Below are 18,293 nucleotides of genomic sequence, written 5' to 3'. Positions count from 1 at the left end.
TACCATCTTACCCTATCCGGAGCTTCTCATCAAGACATCCACCTGCTTTCCCTTCAGCCTCTGCAATGTATAACCTTATTCTCTGTGATCTCAAACTTCATCTTAACTACCTTGGGCTGGATTCTCCACCAAAATCGCAGCTGGCGCCGGGGCGGAGATTCCATTTCCTCGCATGGAATTGGGACCGGCGCCAGTTCCCCAATTCTCCGGGCCCCGAAAAGTGGCCATCGCTGGAGGCCCGCCATGCCATTCTCCGCCCCCGACCGGCCGAAGTCCCAACGCCGTGGATCTAACACGGTCCTGCCGGTCGGGACACTAGCATGGCGGCTGTGGACTCAGTCCACGGCCTCCCTGGTCGGGGGCGGGCCGATCGGAGGGCAGGGATGCCTTATACGGGACCGGGCAAATATTGGGTGAGCGGTGTAGGTTGGGAGCGCGGCCAATCGGGAGCACTATGTTTAAGGTCCAGCTCCGCGGTCTGAGTCCGCCATGGAGCATGGCACAGCCTCTGACCCGGAAGTACGGGGGCCTGTATTTGCCGCAAAGCTGCTAGTTTTACAATGGTTCATTGCTAGCCTCCGGGGGGGGGGGGCAATGAATATGCGGCCCTTTCACGCCAGTTTTTCTGGCGTGTAAGTCCACAGTTTTTACGACAGCGTGGGGCCATAGTCCCAGAAACCGAGAATACAGCCCCTTGTCCTTTCTTGATCGCTCTTTCCATCTGTACACTACACTGTACACTAAGCTTGTGGTCACCCCTTCAAATGTTGCATTGGACTGCTCTCGACTACCATTGTCAAAATAAGGGGCAACCACTTCCTTGTGTATCTCAGCACTCATGTTCTACATTCTTCCAGTCTCAGTTAATGTTTATTATACCTCCCCCATCACTGTCATGCTCCTACCAATGTAACTGCTCCAAATTACTAATCATTTTTACATCTAGTCACATTAATGTACTTGCGTGCATAAACAAACACACACACAATGTGTGACCAATGACCAGCAAGAAAAAATAGACCATAAACGGCATGGTGGCACAGGGGTCAGCACTCCTGCCTCATAGCGTCAGAGACCGGAGTTCAGTTCCGATCTTGGATGGCTGCCCGTGTGGACTTTGCACATTCTCCCTGTGCTAGCGCAGGTTTACTCCGGATGCTCCAATTTCCTCCCACAGGCCAAAAGATGTGCAGGTTTCGGTGGATTGGCTGTGCTAAAGTTTCCCTTAGTGTCCTAAAGGTTAGTTGGGGTTATAGGGAGGGGTGTCCTCCTGGGTAGAGTGCTCTGTCAGAGTGTCGGTGCAGGCTCGATGGGCCGAATAATCTAATGCACTGTAGGGATTCTATGAAATTATGGAGGTCAACTGTCCAGCATTCCTTATCATACCAAAAGCAGCCCTCTAACTCTGTAAAGGAATTGGGGGCGGGATTCTCCACCCCCACGCCGAAGTGCCCGCGCCGTCGTGAACGCCGTTGAGGTTCACGACGGCGCAGAACGGCCCTGGTCCCGACCGATTCAGGCCCTGACAATGGGCCAGAATCGGGGCCGCGTCATCTACCCGCGCCAGGCTTTGTCGCCCGCGTAAAAGCGGCGCCGCATAGATGACGCGGCCGGCGCCGCATAACGGACGTCATCCGCGCATGCGTGATTGCCGTCCTGTCCAAATCCGCCCCGCAAGAAGATGGGGGACGGATCTTGCGGGGCCGCGGAAGGAAGGAGGTCCTTCAGAGAGGACGGCCCGACGATCGGTGGGCACCGATCGCGGGCACCCCACATTCAAGGTGAAGCCCAGTGCAGGATCCCCCCTCGCCCCCCCACAGGCCGCCCCCCCAGCGTTCACGCACCGCCCACGACTGTAGCGACCAGGTGTGGACGGCGCCAGGGGGAACCCGCCGTTTTGGCCTGGCCGCTCGTCCCATCCGGGCCTCAGAATCGCGGGGGTGCCGGAGAATTGCCATTTTGGGTATCTCCGGCGATTCTCCGGCCTGCGAAACACGACCAGGCCGTTCCCGCCGCTTGGGAGAATCGCGGGAGGGCGCCGGACCGGCATCCCCGGACATTTCGGCGGTCCAGGCGATTCTCCCAACCGGCGTGGGAGTGGCGAATCGCGCCCTGGGTTTGTGGGAAAGCAGGGATAACGGGGCTGAGTGGCCAGTGTCAATTGGCAGGTTAGCCAGTGCTGAGAAAGTACTCCTGCTTCCCAAGGCCCACAAGCAGTGCTATAAAAAGCATTATATTTGGTGGGCATACTAATTCTCCTCCTCCACCAACATAGTTAGGTTCAAGCTAAGGGTAGACATGTCAAGCACCCCAACCACCGACAAACTCTCAGGTTTCACCAAAGCCAACTCAAAAATTTGAAAATCCTATCCCCCACTTCATATAAAGCCAAACATAAAACTTCCTTTCCTGGAAGGACTTTGGGCAAAATGACATCCTCCCAGAAATTCTGGTCATGGCCCCCATTTCACTTGTTCACCTGCAGCCAGGTACATATTCAGTGAACCTACCCACTAGAGAATAAAGTCCATTTTAACACAAGCAAACAGGCTAGCACAGCTATTGCTCCCAAGCACAGGGTGCTGTGGCATTTAGTTCATCCAACGTCATGTACACCATATGCCAATCAGAAATTTAACATCTATTTGACTCGACAGAGCTCACAGCCTGGGGCTGGTTTTCTTTTAGCGTATCATTACATCCACACTGTTTTTTACTCTTTGGGAAACAGTGGGGAAGTGTTGGGAGCTGGTTATTAGCCCTTTCAGCCACACTATGAAGGTGGGCCAAAATGTCCTGACGTTGGACTCAAACCCGAAGCTGCTGGTGCAGTGGTAAGGATGCTACTATTGCGCCATTACGTCTCCACCTGGGCTGATGAAGACTAGTTTTTCTATCATTCCAACTACTGCTCATTATCTGAAACAACAGGGTGTAGTAGGGTAGGTCTGATAAATGGTCACTGACCAGAACTCTTCCACCACAAATCAGAATAGCACAGCACGGCAGCACAGTGGTTAGCACTGTGGCTTCACAGCGCCAGGGTCCCAGGTTCGATACCTGGCTGGGTCACTGTCTGTGCGGAGTTTGCACGTTCTCCCTGTGTCTGCATGGGTTTCCTCCGGGTGCTCCGGTTTCCTCCCACTAGTTCCGAAAGACGTGCTGTTAGGTAATTTGGACATTCTGAATTCTCCCCCTATGTACCCGAACAGGTGCCGGAATGTGGCGACTAGGGGCTTTTCACAGTAACTTCTTTGAAATGTAAGCCTACTTGTGACAATAAAGATTATTATTATAGGAGACAGTCATTTAGCCCATCTGGTCACTGCCAGCCTTTTTGTAAAGCAATGCAGTATGGTGTGGCTATCTGAGAAGGACTGATTGAGAGACAATGCCTTTTCAGGAATCTCTACTCTAATGGCGGCACTGTGACACAGTGATTAGCACTGCTGCCTCACAACGCCAGGGACCCGCGTGCGATTCCGACCTCAGGAAACTGGCTATGTGAAGTTTGCACTTTTTCCCAGTGTCTTATAAACATCATCCTATTAAAGTCATTGACAGACTAGAATATTTACATTTTATTCTGTCAAACATCAGAACTACTTGCACCAATACAAATAGAGAGGATGGATAGGTTAGGTTCTTGATAATTTTGGAAAGCTAAAAATGTAAGTCTTCAAATCTGTAATTGTGCTTCTTGTTACTGTATGATATCATGGCCTTGGATCCAGTGAGCATCTGATTAAAGAAAACTTGCAATTTGGACATCAATCTCATTTTAATAATTATTCTAAAAAAATACACGGTCTGAAAATACAGCTGAACTAGAACTAAATTATTATAAAGAATGATTCAATCTTATAAATGCATGTACAAAATTGATCAACGCTGCATACAAATCACAATGTAACTAGTTTCATTTGAGGCGGTTTTGTTCAATTGAGATGTTGAAGTAAAACAATGAAGTTTTAAAGCACAAGATAAAGAGGCACTTGTTGTTCGATATGGGCAATGTTAACATGGATTGCTTCCATCTGGTTTACTAGTAAGCAAAGCTGCAAATGGTCCGAAATCTTCAAAGAGGATCTCCTTCCCATTTTCGATGGGAAGAAATGTATTTTTTAATAAAACTGCTTCAAGCTTTTTCTTCAAGCATTTGAGGTTTCAGAGCTTTTCGATGACATGTTGTCAACCTGAAGAAAGAGAGCACATTATAAATTATTAGATTTAATTCAACTCCATTCCATTGCTGCCGTCGCAATTTTTGAAACTGCCCACCAGGAGGACGCTGTTTAAATATAAAAACCTTCCTAGCCACCTGCCTGAGGAATCCTGGCCAGGGATGTAAACATCAGTGCAAAACCTGGAAAAAACACTTGCCCTTTGAGTTGAGCTACATGTCAGCATGACTCATGTCAGCCAGTAGATGTGGTCACATCCCACCTCTTAAAAAGGCAGGCGATGTGGTTAAGAGTGAAGGCTGTCATGTGTAGCTATTCTCATGAAGCAATGTGCCAAGACTGGAAGTTTTCCAGTCAGTGAGGAAGTGCTCTCTCTTCACTACAAATCCCAGTTAGAAGTGAAGCGATAAGATTCAGGAACAAAAGCTACCAGTCGATTGATATAATCATTACTGGTAAAGTTCAGTTAAATGTCACCGCTAACTACCAGTGCAGCTATTTCAGTCTTGTCACACTGAAGATAGGTTAAAAGACACCTCAGTGTGAACGTAATCTCTGGTATTGGGGGTGAACAGTTAGAAGGAAAAGTCACAATAGGGTTTCAGAAGGCACATCAAAACTGTAGCAAAATCCCGTCAGCAATTTTGCCAAGGCTACCTTCTTGGCCAGGAAAAGGCAAACATGCCTCGAGTACAAGCATTTGTTTCTACTGCTCCCTCAAGATAAGGAGCATAAGTTTCAGAGCAAAAATAAACCACAGGTGTAAACAACCGCAGACAGGCAGTAAGCTTTCTACAAATGATCCATGAAACAAAAATGCAAAAACAACTAGGCTCAAGGGCCCAACTTGGACGCTGAATAAAACCACCCACAATCAATGTCTTCAGTTAACCTTATTAGATGCAAATAGATTTTAAAATCATTTTATGGAAGATAAACATTTCAAAAACACTTACCTCTTTAAGAACTTTGCTGCTTAATCAAGATTTCTCTTTTTCAGACTGACGATTATTTCACTTAAATTCTGATCAAGCCGTTGATATTCAGATACATTCGGACGTCTAGTTGTTCTGGACCTATTTTTCTGACACATGGCTGTGATCTGAAATGAATTAAATACATAGTAGAGATAGTCCTGTTTAAAACTCAGTCTCTGGCCATTGGTGAAATAACCTGTCTACTGTGGCATAATTCAACTCACTTTTTAGATCTGAAAACGGAGTTTCGAACCATCAGGAGAGTGATTTTAACTTGAGGTGAACACTGCACCGTGTCAAATTTTTACACGCGGACTTTAATAAAAGTAAAATCAGATGGGGTGTGAAATTGGTTTCCTGACAAGACTGTTAAATGATTCGCTGATCCATCCCAGCCTCAGTTTAAATACCTATGTCATGGACCAACTCCCCCCATCCCAGCCTCTGTCATGGACCTGCACACATGAAGATATTACAGATTTTAAAACTATTTTTACAAACGTTAGCTATAAAGCTGTTAAGATAACTGCAGCATACCATATGACCTTTGGCATTTGAACAGTCGGATCAGCAGCCAATACCTTATTAATGGGGTTTGCAGGCAACTGATCTCCATGTTTCACCAGGAACATTCAACGTCAATGGGTGTAGGATGAACATGAAATGGATCCCATCAACCTTTCATTGTATTGTGATAGACCCTCATCCAAACACAGACCATGGCTGTCTGAACGGTGTTGAAAAGCCACAACAACGATGTTTATCTGCCTAACACGCCCAAAAGAGGGACTGAGACATCTCTGGATAGTAATCCTATTGGGTTTTTTTCTTCATCTGTATCAAAACTTTGCGCGAGTGATAGTGTGTGCGTCATCACTTTGTAAACATCTGGGTGCAAGCGTTGGATAATAAATATTTCTCTAATGACACAGAGGAGGCTGTCAGTGTGATCCTAGCTGGGAGGACTTCTCACCAGGCCCCAGGCCCTGCTTTTAATCTTTACTCATAGGGAGCCCCAGGTGATTGGCCTCTACCACTTACCTGGGAAGCTCATACCCCATGAGTCCCACAGGGAGATCAATGATGGTTTCGCTGTGGGCCTCATGGAGACTATGCCAATTTTAAAACTCAAAAGGCTTGCTGCTGAGTTTATTTTTATTTGGGACAACCAGAGGGCAGTGTCAACATCTCGTACTAAACAATTTGATCATGGACGATAAGAAAACATTAGTTTGTACCCAAGGAATTTCATCCCATTTTGGATGGTTCAGTGTGGGTGGAGAGGGAAGAAGAACAAGGCACCATCCATTTCTAAACTTGTTCTAACAATTTAACAAGAAAGCCCTCATAATGGGCTTTTCCTGAGTTGGTAGGTGGTGGGGGCGAAATGGTTGGCGAACTAGCATGATGACCATTTGTCAGTTCTGCCCACCACATAGCCATCAAAAATATAGATGCAGCAGTAAATGTGGAGCCCACAACAGCCCCACCATTAAAACTTAGATTTCCAAAGTTTTTCTATTGCCAGCAGATTTATTTTATCAGACTAATTGTAGGCACTGTATAGACCATCTACACTAACAAGTCACTGAATGTGAAATTTTAAAGATTGGCTCTGCATTCTACCACTTACATGCAGTGCAATTGTGACTTTCAAATTGACCATGACTAGACATTAACCTACATGCCTGGTTTTTGAAGAGTTCACACTTGCACCATTTGATTCCAATTTTTTTAAACATTAACATGCGTAATTATTCCTCTTCTCAAAACTGTATTTTGTGCATGAAAACCATCAGGAAAACCTTTGTGTGCTGATTATATATCCGTGACACCAAAACTTAAATTATTGTAGTTAGTACAGAAAAATCAGAAAGCTGACAAGCTTACCTTATTTTTGTTGTGGTAGAGGATATACACTACAGCGACAAGCGATGATCCAATTAGCAGATAAATTATGAAGTGATGTTCAAATATTTCGGATTGCACAGTTTTCTGGATGGGAGGGCTGGCCGACACTGCATGTCCGCTGTTCCCTTTGTCATCTGGCACTGCGTGTCCGTCGTTTACTTTGTCCTTTGTCATTGCAATTCCGCTGTTTCCTTTGTCCTTTGTCACCGCAGTTCCATCGTTTACATTGCCCTTTGTCACCGCAGTTCCATCGTTTACATTGCCCTTTGTCACCGCAGTTCCATCGTTTACATTGCCCTTTGTCACCGCAGTTCCATCGTTTACATTGCCCTTTGTCTCTGCAGTCCCATTGTTTACTTTGCCCTTTGTCTCTGCAGTTCCATCGTTTACATTGCCCTTTGTCTCTGCAGTTCCATCGTTTACATTGCCCTTTGTCACCGCAGTTCCATTGTTTACATTGCCCTTTGTCACCGCAGTTCCGTTGTTTACTTTGCCCTTTGTCTCTGCAGTTCCGCCGTTTCCTTTGCCCTTTGTCTCTGCAGTTCCGTTGTTTACATTGCCCTTTGTCACTGCAGTTCCGTTGTTTCCTTTGCCCTTTGTCTCTGCAGTTCCGTTGTTTACATTGCCCTTTGTCACTGCAGTTCCGTTGTTTCCTTTGCCCTTTGTCTCTGCAGTTCCGTTGTTTACTTTGCCCTTTGTCTCTGCAGTCCCATTGTTTACATTGCCCTTTGTCACTGCAGTTCCATCATTTACTTTGCCCTTTGTCACTGCAGTTCCGTTGTTTACTTTGCCCTTTGTCTCTGCAGTTCCGCTGTTTACTTTGCCCTTTGTCACTGCAGTTCCGTTGTTTACTTTGCCCTTTGTCACCGCAGTTCCGTTGTTTCCTTTGCCCTTTGTCTCTGCAGTTCCGTTGTTTACTTTGCCCTTTGTCTCTGCAGTCCCATTGATTACATTGCCCTTTGTCACTGCAGTTCCATCATTTACTTTGCCCTTTGTCACTGCAGTTCCATTGTTTACTTTGCCCTTTGTCTCTGCAGTTCCGTTGTTTACTTTGCCCTTTGTCTCTGCAGTTCCGTTGTTTACTTTGCCCTTTGTCTCTGTAGTTCCGTTGTTTACTTTGCCCTTTGTCTCTGTAGTTCCGTTGTTTACTTTGCCCTTTGTCTCTGTAGTTCCGTTGTTTACTTTGTTTTCTGATTCCTGGTGTCTAAGTGGACCCTGCTGTTCTTTCAATAAACATCCTATATTACAAGTGGTGGCAGAAAGAGCAGAAGAGGATTGAAAAGGTTACTTTTTTTTAAAAAAACATACTACACTAGATGTCCCAAAACATTCCCAGCAAAATATAGCAACTATTGTATTGTAGATAAACATCATAATTGAACTAGACCAGATTTCTGGTGGCGGCTATGAGATGAACGGTTTCACAGAATGTGGCTCCCATTTGGGACTTGTTTTTTGGCCCTTTTTGCCCAATTAACGGGTGTCTTTTGGGAAGAAGAGTAGTGTAGCTCGAGAGCTTTGGTCCCCCCTCTGCCGTGTGATGTCTGGAGGTTATAACACGAGGAATACGTTGACAAAGGGTCCTCAATGCCCTCGAGCCTCAGAAGGGGAGAAAATGGCAGTGGTCTCTGTGGCGTCGTTGTCCTCTCAGTGGTCGACTGAGAGATTAACGTGGGAATTCAGAAAACAGAGACAGGCAGTTTCTGATGAGGACCTGTCGAAGGCGATTGGGGCTGCGATGGCACCCATTCGTGCAACTTTAGACAGGGTGGAACAGCAGCTGGAGGAAGTACAGGGCACAACAATTAGGAAGATGGAAGTGATGCTCATGGATCACAGTGATGTGATTTCCCCTTGGAAGGCAGAATTGCCGTTGTTGGTGGATGGACAGAAAGCCAAGGTCGATGACCTGGAGAATCACTCCAGACGCCAGAACGTGTGAATTGTTGGGCAACCAGAGGGCCCATAAGATACGAGTGCTATCGATATGTGGCAAAGATGTTTGAAAAGTTGGTGGGGGAGGGGTTCTTCGCAAAACTTCCCGAAGTGGACCAGGCCCACTGGTCAGTAGCCGAGATCTGGGGAACCTCCACAGGGGATTATTATCTGAGATTATTGTCCAATTCCTTTGGTACTCGAACAAGGAACCTCCTGAGGTGGGTTGAAAGGCATTCGAGTGTGTAGATGGGAAGGCCAGCCCGTCAGAATTTATCAAGACTTCGGCTGGCAAGACGGTGAGCTGGGCTCAACAAAGGCAAGGCAGCGCTCGACAGGAGAAAAGTGCGTTTCGGTGTGCTGTACCCGGCTCGCCTCTGCGAGAGGGACGACTACTTTGACGCGCCGGAGGAGGTAAATTAGTTTTTAAAGCAGCATGAACTGGGGGGAATTGAAGATTAAGTTTTTGCTTACACCTGTCTGGGCTCTTTTATTGTTCTTTTCTCTTTGTTCTGTATTCATGGTTCTTTTTACTATTTTGCGAGGGACGGTTGTAGGGGGGTTATGGAGGGGGGGTTATGGAGGGGGGGGTTATGGAGGCGGTGGTATTTGGGCGAATTGGGGGATGTTCACTGTCCTGTTGGTAATGCGTGTGTGTGGTTGGTGGTCCCCCTCCCTCCCCCTAACTCCCTCCCTACCCCCAACTCACCCCCCCACCCCCAACTCGCCCCCTCTCCCTACCCCCAACTCGCCCCCCCCTAACTCCCTCCCTACCCCCCAACACATCCCCCCTACCCCCAACTCGCCCCCTCTCCCTACCCCCAACTCGCCCCCTGTCCCTACCCCCAACTCACTCCCGCTAACTCCATCCCTTACCCTCAACTCGCCCCCCCTCCCTACCCCAACTCACCCTCCTCCCTACCCACAACTTGCCCCTCTCCCTACCCCCCAACTCGCCCCCTCTCCCTACCCCCCAACTCACTCCCCCTAACTCCCTCCCTACCCCCAACTCACCCCCCTCCCTACAACTCACCGCCCCTACCCCCCAACTCACTCCCCCTAACTCCCTCCTTACCCCCAACTCACCCCCCCCTCCTTACCCCCAACTCACCCCCCCTCCCTACCCCCAACTCACTCACCCTAACTCTCTCCTTACCCCCAACTCGCTCCCCCTCCCTCCCCCCCCCCCAACTCGCTCCCCCACCCTCCCCCCCCCCCCAACTCGCTCCCCCTCCCTCCCCGGCAACTCGCTCCCCCTCCCTCGCAACTCGCACCCCCTCCCTTGCAACTCGCTCCCCCTCCCTCACCAGCAACTCGCTCCCCCTCCCTCGCAACTCGCTCCCCCACCCTCCCCCCCAACTCGCTCCGCCTCCCTCCCCCAACCTCACTCCCCCTCCCTCCCCCCAACTCGCTCCCCCTCTTCCCCCCAACCTCACTCCCCCTCCCTCGCAACTCGCTCCCCCTCCCTCCCTCCCCAACTCGCTCCCCCTCCCTCCCCCCCAACTCGCTCCCCCTCCCTCCCCCCCCAACCTCGCTCCCGCTCCCTCCCTCCCCCAACTCGATCCCCCTCCATCCCCCCAACTCGATCCCCCTCCCTCCCCCCCAACCTCGCTCCCCCCTCCCTCCCTCCCCCAACCTCACTTCCCCTCCCTACCCCACAACTCGCTCCCCCTCCCTACCCTCCCAAGTCGCTCCCCCCAACCTCGCTCCCCCTCCCTCCCTCCCCCCAGCCTCGCTCCCCCTCCCTCCAACCTCGCTCCCCCCACCCTACCCCCCAACTCGCTCCCCCTCCCTCCCCCCAACTCGCTCCCCCTCCCTCCCCCCCAACTCGCTCCCCCCCTCCCCCAACTCGCTTCCCCCAACCTCGCTCCCCCTCCCTCCCCCTCAACCTTGCTCCCCCTCAACCTCGCTCCCCCCCCTCCCCCAATACTCGCTTCCGCCCAACCTCGCTCCCCCTCCCTCCCCTCAACCTTGCTCCCCCTCAACCTCGCTCCCCCTCCCTACCCACCAACTGGCTCCCCCCCCTTCCCCCAACTCGCTCCCCCTCCCACCCACCCCCAACTCGCACCCCCTCCCTCCCCCAACTCGCTCCCCCCTCCCTCTCCCCCAACTCGCTCCCCCCTCCCCTCTCCCCCCAACTCGCTCCCCCTCCCTCTCCCCCCAACTCGCTCCCCCTCCCTCCCCCCCAACTCGCTCCCCCTCCCCTCCCCCCAACTCGCTCCCCCTCCCTCCCCCCAACTCGCTCCCCCTCCCTCCCCCCAACTCGCTCCCCCTCCCTCCCCCCCCAACTCGCTCCCCCTCCCTCCCCCCCAACCTCGCTCCCCCTCCCTCGCTCCCCCTCCCTCGCTCCCACACCTTCCCCCCCCAACCTCGCTCCCCCTCCCTCCCCCCCCAACCTCGCTCCCCCCTCCCTCCCCCCCCAACCTCGCTCCCCCTCCCTCCCCCCCAACCTCGCTCCCCCTCCCCTCCCCCCCAACCTCGCTCCCCCTCCCTCCCCCCCAACCTCGCTCCCCCTCCCTGCCCCCAACCTCGCTCCCCCTCCCTGCCCCCAACCTCGCTCCCCCTCCCTCCGCCCCAACCTCGCTCCCCCTCCCTCCCCCCCCCAACCTCGCTCCCCCCTCCCTCCCCCCCAACCTCGCTCCCCCTCCCTCCCCCCCCAACCTCGCTCCCCCTCCCTCCCCCCCAACCTCGCTCCCCCTCCCTCCCCCCCCAACCTCGCTACCCCCTCCCTCCCCCCCAACCTCGCTACCCCTCCCTCCCCCCCAACCTCGCTACCCCCTCCCCTCCCCCCCCCCAACCTCGCTCCCCCTCCCTCCCCCCCCAACCTCGCTCCCCCTCCCTCCCCCCCCAACCTCGCTCCCCCTCCCTCCCCCCAACCTCGCTCCCCCTCCCTCCCCCCAACCTCGCTCCCCCTCCCTCCCCCCAACCTCGCTCCCCCTCCCTCCCCCCAACCTCGCTCCCCCTCCCTCCCCCAACCTCGCTCCCCCCCCCAACCTCGCACCCCCCTCCCTCCCCCCAACCTCGCACCCCCCTCCCTCCCCCCAACCTCGCACCCCCTCCCTCCCCCCCAACCTCGCTCCCCCTCCCCCAACCTCGCTCCCCCTCCCTCCCCCCAACCTCGCTCCCCCCCCTCCCTCCCCCCCACCTCGCTCCCCCTCCCTCCCCCCCACCTGGCTCCCCCAACTTCGCTTCCCCTCCCTCCCCTCCAACCTCGCTCCCCCTCCCTTCCCCCCTCCCTCCCCCCCAACCCCTCCCTTCCCCCCAACCTCGCTCCCCCTCCCTCCCCCCCAACCTCGCTCCCCCCCCAACCTCGCTCCCCTCCCTCCCCCCCAACCTTGCTCCCCCCTCCCTCCACCCCCAACCTCGCTCCCCCTCCATTCCCCCCAACCTCGCTCCCCCCTCCCTCCCCCCCCAACCTCGCTCCCCCTCCCTCCCCCCCAACCTCGCTCCCCCTCCCTCCCCCCCAACCTCGCTCCCCCCAACCTCGCTCGCCATCCCCTCCCCCCCCAACTCGCTCCCCCTCCCTCACCCCAAACCTCGCTCCCCCTCCCTCACCCCAAACCTCGCTCCCCCTCCCTCCCCCCAACCTCTCTCCCCCTCCCTCCCCCCCAACTCGCTCCCCCAACCTCGCTCCCCCCTCCCTCCCTCCCCCCCAACCTCGCTCCCCCCTCCGTTCCCCTCAACCTCGCTCCCCCTCCCTCCCCCCCAACCTCGCTGCCCCTCCCTCTCCCCCCCCCAACCTCGCTCCCCCTCCCTCTCCCTCTCCCCCCCAACCTCGCTCCCCCTCCCTTCCCCTCAACCTCGCTCCACCTCCCTCCCCCCAACCTCGCTCCCCCCTCCCTCCCCCCCAACCTCGCTTCCCCTCCCCCCCCAACCTCGCTACCCCTCCCTCCCCCCCCAACCTCGCTCCCCCCTCCCTCCCCCCCAACCTCTCCCCCAACTCGGTCCCCCCCAACCTCGCTACCCCTCCCCCAACCTCGCTCCCCCCTCCCCCCAACCTCGCTCCCCCTCCCCCAACCTCGCTCCCCCTCCCCTCCCCCAACCTCGCTCCCCCTCCCCTCCCCCAACCTCGCTCCCCCTCCCGAACCTCGCTCCCCCTCCCTCCCCCCCAACCTCGCTCCCCCTCCCCCCCCCCAACCTCTCCCCCCCCCCAACCTCTCCCCCAACTCAGTCCCCCAACCTCGCTCCCCCTCCCTCGCTCCCCCTCCCCCAACCTCGCTCCCCCCTCCCCCCAACCTCCCTCCCCCTCCCCCAACCTCGCTCCCCCCTCCCTCGCTCCCCCAACCTCGCTCCCCCTCCCCAACCTCGCTCCCCCTCCCCCAACCTCGCTCCCCCTCCCCCAACCTCGCTCCCCCTCCCCCCCAACCTCGCTCCCCCCTCCCCCCCAACCTCGCTCCCCCTCCCCCCCCCAACCTCACTCCCCCTCCCCCCCCAACCTCACTCCCCCTCCCTCACCCCCAACCTCGCTCCCCCCCCAACCTCGCTCCCCCTCCCTCCCCCCAACCTCGCTCCCCCTCCTTCCCCCCCAACCTCGCTCCCCCCTCCCTCCCCCCCAACCTCGCTCCCCCCCTCCCTCCCCCCCAACCTCGCTCCCCCTCCCTCCCCCCCAACCTCGCTCCCCCTCCCTCGCCCCCCCAACCTCGCTCCCCCCCAACCTCGCTCCCCCCTCCCTCCCCCCCAACCTCGCTCCCCCTCCCTTCCCCCCCAACCTCGCTCCCCCTCCCTTCCCCCCCAACCTCGCTCCCCCTCCCTCCCCCCAACCTCGCTCCCCCTCCTCCCCCCCAACCTCGCTCCCCCTCCCTCCCCCCCAACCTCGCTCCCCCTCCCTCCCCCCCAACCTCGCTCCCCCTCCCTCCCCCCAACCTCCTCCCCCTCCCCCCCCCCCCCCCCAACCTCGCTCCCCCTCCCTCCCCCCCAACCTCGCTCCCCCTCCCTCCCCGCAACCTCGCTCCCCCCTCCCTCCCCCCCCAACCTCGCTCCCCCCCTCCCTCTCCCCAACCTCGCTCCCCCTCCCTCCCCCCCAACCTCGCTCCCCCTCCCTCCCCCCCAACCTCGCTCCCCCTCCCTCCCCCCCCCAAACCTCGCTCCCCCTCCCTCCCCCCCAACCTCGCTCCCCATCCCTCCCCCCAACCTCGCTCCCCCCTCCCTCCCAACCTCGCTCCCCCTCCCCTCCCCCCCAACCTCGCTCCCCCCCCCCAACCTCGCACCCCCTCCCTCCCCCCCACCTCGCACCCCCTCCCTCCCCCCAACCTCGCTCCCCCCTCCCTCCCCCCCACCTCGCTCCCCCTCCCTCCCCCCCCACCTCGCTCCCCCTCCCTCCCCCCCACCTCGCTCCCCCTCCCTCCCCCCCCCCCACCTCGCTCCCCCTCCCTCCCCCCCCAACTCGCTCCCCCCAACCTCTCTCCCCCTCCCTCCCCCCCAACCTCGCTCCCCCTACCCCCCCAACCTCGCTCCCCCTACCCCCCCCCAACCTCGCTCCCCCTCCCTCCCCCCCAACCTCGCTCCCCCTCCCTCCCCCCAACCTCGCTCCCCCCTCCCTCCCCCCAACTCGCTCCCCCAACCTCGCTCCCCCTCCCTCCCCCCCCAACCCTCGCTCCCCCTCCCTCCCCCCAAACCTCGCTCCCCCCTCCCTCCCCCCAACCTCGCTCCCCCCTCCCTCCCCCCAACCTCGCTCCCCCTCCCTCCCCCCCAACTCGCTCCCCCAACCTCGGTCCCCCCTCCCTCCCCCCCAACCTCGCTCCCCCTCCCTTCCCCCCCTCCCTCCCCCCCCAACCTCGCTCCCCCTCCCTTCCCCCCAACCTCGCTCCCCCTCCCTCCCCCCCCAACCTCGCTCCCCCCCAACCTCGCTCCCCCTCCCTCCCCCCCCAACCTCGCTCCCCCCTCCCTCCCCCCCCCAAACTCGCTCCCCCTCGCTCCCCGCCCCAACCCTCGCTCCCCGCCCAACCTCGCTCCCCCCCAACCTCGCTCGCCATTCCTCCCCCCCAACTCGCTCCCCCTCCCTCCCTCCCCCCAAACCTCGCTCCCCCTCCCTCCCCCCCAAACCTCGCTCCCCGTCCCTCCCCCCCAAACCTCTCCTCCCCCTCCCTCCCCCCCAACTCGCTCCCCCAACCTCGCTCCCCCTCCCTCCCCCCCAACCTCGCTCCCCCTCCCTCTCCCCCCCAACCTCGCTCCCCCTCCCTTCCCCTCAACCTCGCTCCCCCTCCCTTCCCCTCAACCTCGCTCCCCCCTCCCTCCCCCCCCAACCTCTCTCCCCCTCCCTCCCCCCCCCCAACCTCGCTCCCCCCTCCCCCCCTCCCCAACCTCGCTCCCCCTCCCCCAACCTCGCTCCCCCTCCCCCTCCCCCAACCTCGCTCCCCCTCCCCTCCCCCCCCCAACCCTCGCTCCCCCTCCCTCCCCCCCAACCTCGCTCCCCCTCCCTCCCCCCCAACCTCTCCCCCCCCCCAACCTCTCCCCCAACTCGGTCCCCCCCAACCCTCGCTCCCCCTCCCTCGCTCCCCCCTCCCTCGTGCCCCCAACCTCGCTCCCCCTCCCCCAACCTCGCTCCCACTCCCCCAACCTTGCTCCCCCCTCCCCCAACCTCACTCCCCCTCCCTCCCTCCCAACCTCACTCCCCCTCCCTCCCCCCAACCTCGCTCCCCCTCCCCAACCTCGCTCCCCCTCCCTCGCTCCCCCTCCCTTGCTCCCCCAACCTCGCTCCCCCTCCCCCAACCTCGCTCCCCCTCCCCCCCCAACCTCACTCCCCCTCCCCCCCCAAACCTCACTCCCCCTCCCTCCCCCCCAACCTCACTCCCCCTCCCCTCCCCCCCCCAACCTCGCTCCCCCTCCCTCCCCACCAACCTCGCTCCCCCTCCCTCCCCACCAACCTCGCTCCCCCTCCCTCCCCCCAACCTCGCTCCCCCTCCCTCCCCCCCAACCTCGCTCCCCCCCAACCTCGCTCCCCCTCCCTCCCCCCAACCTCGCTCCCCCCTCCCTCCCCCCCAACCTCGCTCCCCCTCCCTCCCCCCCAACCTCGCTCCCCCTCCCTCCCCCCCAACCTCGCTCCCCCTCCCTCCCCCCCAACCTCGCTCCCCCCTCCCTCCCCCCAACCTCGCTCCCCCTCCCTCCCCCCCAAACTCGCTCCCCCTCCCTCCCCCCCAAACTCGCTCCCCCTCCCTCCCCCCAACCTCGCTCCCCCCCCAACCTCGCTCCCCCTCCCTCCCCCCCAACTTCGCTCCCCCTCCCTCCCCCCAAACTCGCTCCCCCTCCCTCCCCCCAACCTCGCTCCCCCTCCCTCCCCCCCAACCTCGCTCCCCCTCCCTCCCCCCCAACCTCGCTCCCCCCTCCCTCCCCCCCAACCTCGCTCCCCCTCCCTCCCCCCCCAACCTCGCTCCCCCTCCCTCCCCCAACCTCGCTCCCCCTCCCTCCCCCCCCAACCTCGCTCCCCCTCCCCTCCCCCCCAACCTCGCTCCCCCTCCCTCCCCCCAACCTCGCTCCCCCTCCCTCCCCCCCCAACCTCGCTCCCCCTCCCTCCCCCCCAACCTCGCTCCCCCTCCCTCTCCCCCCAACCTCGCTCCCCCTCCCTCCCCCCAACCTCGCTCCCCCCCCCTGCCCCCCAACTTCGCTCCCCCTCCCTCCCCCCCAACTTCGCTCCCCCTCCCTCCCCCCCAACCTCGCTCCCCCTCCCCTCCCCCCCCAACCTCGCTCCCCCCTCCCTCCCCCCCAACCTCGCTCCCCCTCCCTCCCCTCCAACCTCGCTCCCCCTCCCTCCTCCCCAACCTCGCTCCCCCTCCCTCCTCCCCAACCTCGCTCCCCCTCCCTCCCCCCCAACCTCGCTCCCCCTCCCTCCCCCCCAACCTCGCTCCCCTCCCTCCCCCCAACCTCGCTCCCCCTCCCTCCCCCCAACCTCGCTCCCCCTCCCTCCCCCCAACCTCGCTCCCCCCTCCCTCCCCCCAACCTCGCTCCCCCTCCCTCCCCCCCAACCTCGCTCCCCCTCCCTCCCCCCCAACCTCGCTCCCCCTCACCCCCCCTCCCCTCCCCCCAACCTCCCTCCCCCCAACCTCGCTCCCCCCAACCTCCCTCCCCCCAACCTCGCTCCCCCCCCCCTACCCCCAACCTCGCTCCCCCTCCTACCCCCAACCTCGCTCCCCCCTCCCTACCCCCAAATCGCTCCCCCCTCCCTCCCTCCCCCCCACCCTCGCCCCCCCTCCACCCACGCTCCCCCTCCCTACCCCCCAACCTCGCTCCCCCCCTCCCTCCCTCCCCCCAACCTCGCTCCCCCCCCTACCCCCAACCTCGCTCCCCCCTCCCTCCCCCCAACCTCGCTCCCCCTCCCTCGCTCCCCCTCCCCCAACCTCGCTCCCCCTCCCTCGCTCCCACACCTTCCCCCCCCAACCTCGCGCCCCCTCCCTCCCCCCAACTTCGCTCCCCCTCCTTCCCCCCCAACCTCGCTCCCCCTCCTCCCCCTCCCTCCCCCCCCAACCTCGCTCCTCCTACCCCCCAACCTCGCTCCCCCTCCCTCCCCCCAACCTCGCTCCCCCTCCCTCCCCCCAACCTCGCTCCCCCTCCCTCCCCCCAACCTCGCTCCCCCTCCCTCCCCCCAACCTCGCTCCCCCTCCCTCCCCCCAACCTCGCTCCCCCTCCCTCCCCCCAACCCTCGCTCCCCCTCCCTCCCCCCCAACCTCGCTCCCCCTCCCTCCCCCCAACCTCCGCTCCCCCCTCCCTCCCCCCAACCTCGCTCCCCCCTCCCTCCCCCCAACCTCGCTCCCCCTCCCTCCCCCCAACCTCGCTCCCCCTCCCTCCCCCCAACCTCGCTCCCCCAACCTCGCTCCCCCTCCCTCCCCCCCCAACCTCGCTCCCCCTCCCTTCCCCCCTCCCTCCCCCCCAACTCGCTCCCCCTCCCTTCCCCCCAACCTCGCTCCCCCCCTCCCTCCCCGCCCAACCTCGCTCCCCCCAACCTCGCTCCCCCTCCCTCCCCCCCAACCTCGCTCCCCCTCCCTCCCCCCCAAACCTCGCTCCCCCTCCCTCCCCCCAACCTCGCTCCCCCTCCCTCCCCCCCCCAAACTCGCTCCCCCTCCCTCCCCCCAAACTCGCTCCCCCTCCCTCCCCCCAACCTCGCTCCCCCCCCCAACCTCGCTCCCCCTCCCTCCCCCCCAACCTCGCTCCCCCCTCACCCCCCCCCTCCCTCCCCCCAACCTCCCTCCCCCCAACCTCGCTCCCCCCCAACCTCCCTCCCCCCAACCTCGCTCCCCCCCCTACCCCCAACCTCGCTCCCCCTCCTACCCCCAACCTCGCTCCCCCCTCCCTACCC

The 18,293-nt window shown here is 59.8% G+C and overlaps 2 protein-coding genes across 2 annotated transcripts in view; both read right to left on the bottom strand.

Annotated features, from left to right (window-relative positions):
• Positions 1–189, bottom strand: part of casp7 (caspase 7, apoptosis-related cysteine peptidase) — a 76,840-nt gene extending 76,651 nt beyond the window's left edge. Inside the window, exon 1 of the mRNA XM_072479427.1 lies at positions 111–189. Coding sequence (XP_072335528.1) covers positions 111–174 — 64 coding nt within the window. The 5' untranslated portion in view covers positions 175–189. The remainder of the gene's footprint in view (positions 1–110) is intronic.
• Positions 190–3,762: 3,573 nt separating this feature from the next.
• The window catches only part of LOC140393207 (uncharacterized), a 36,314-nt gene continuing 21,783 nt past the window's right edge, over positions 3,763–18,293 (bottom strand). Inside the window, exons 2-4 of the mRNA XM_072479426.1 lie at positions 7,052–8,310; positions 5,141–5,286; positions 3,763–4,196 (exon numbers count right to left, since the gene is read on the bottom strand). Of these exons, the coding sequence (XP_072335527.1) occupies positions 5,161–5,286; positions 7,052–8,310 (1,385 nt within the window). The 3' untranslated portion in view covers positions 3,763–4,196; positions 5,141–5,160. The remainder of the gene's footprint in view (positions 4,197–5,140; positions 5,287–7,051; positions 8,311–18,293) is intronic.

The sequence above is a fragment of the Scyliorhinus torazame genome, chromosome 16 (genome assembly GCF_047496885.1).
Source record: "Scyliorhinus torazame isolate Kashiwa2021f chromosome 16, sScyTor2.1, whole genome shotgun sequence".
Lineage (NCBI taxonomy): Eukaryota > Metazoa > Chordata > Chondrichthyes > Carcharhiniformes > Scyliorhinidae > Scyliorhinus > Scyliorhinus torazame.
Note: the sequence above shows the minus strand (reverse complement) of the source record. Positions and strands in the feature narration are given on the sequence as shown.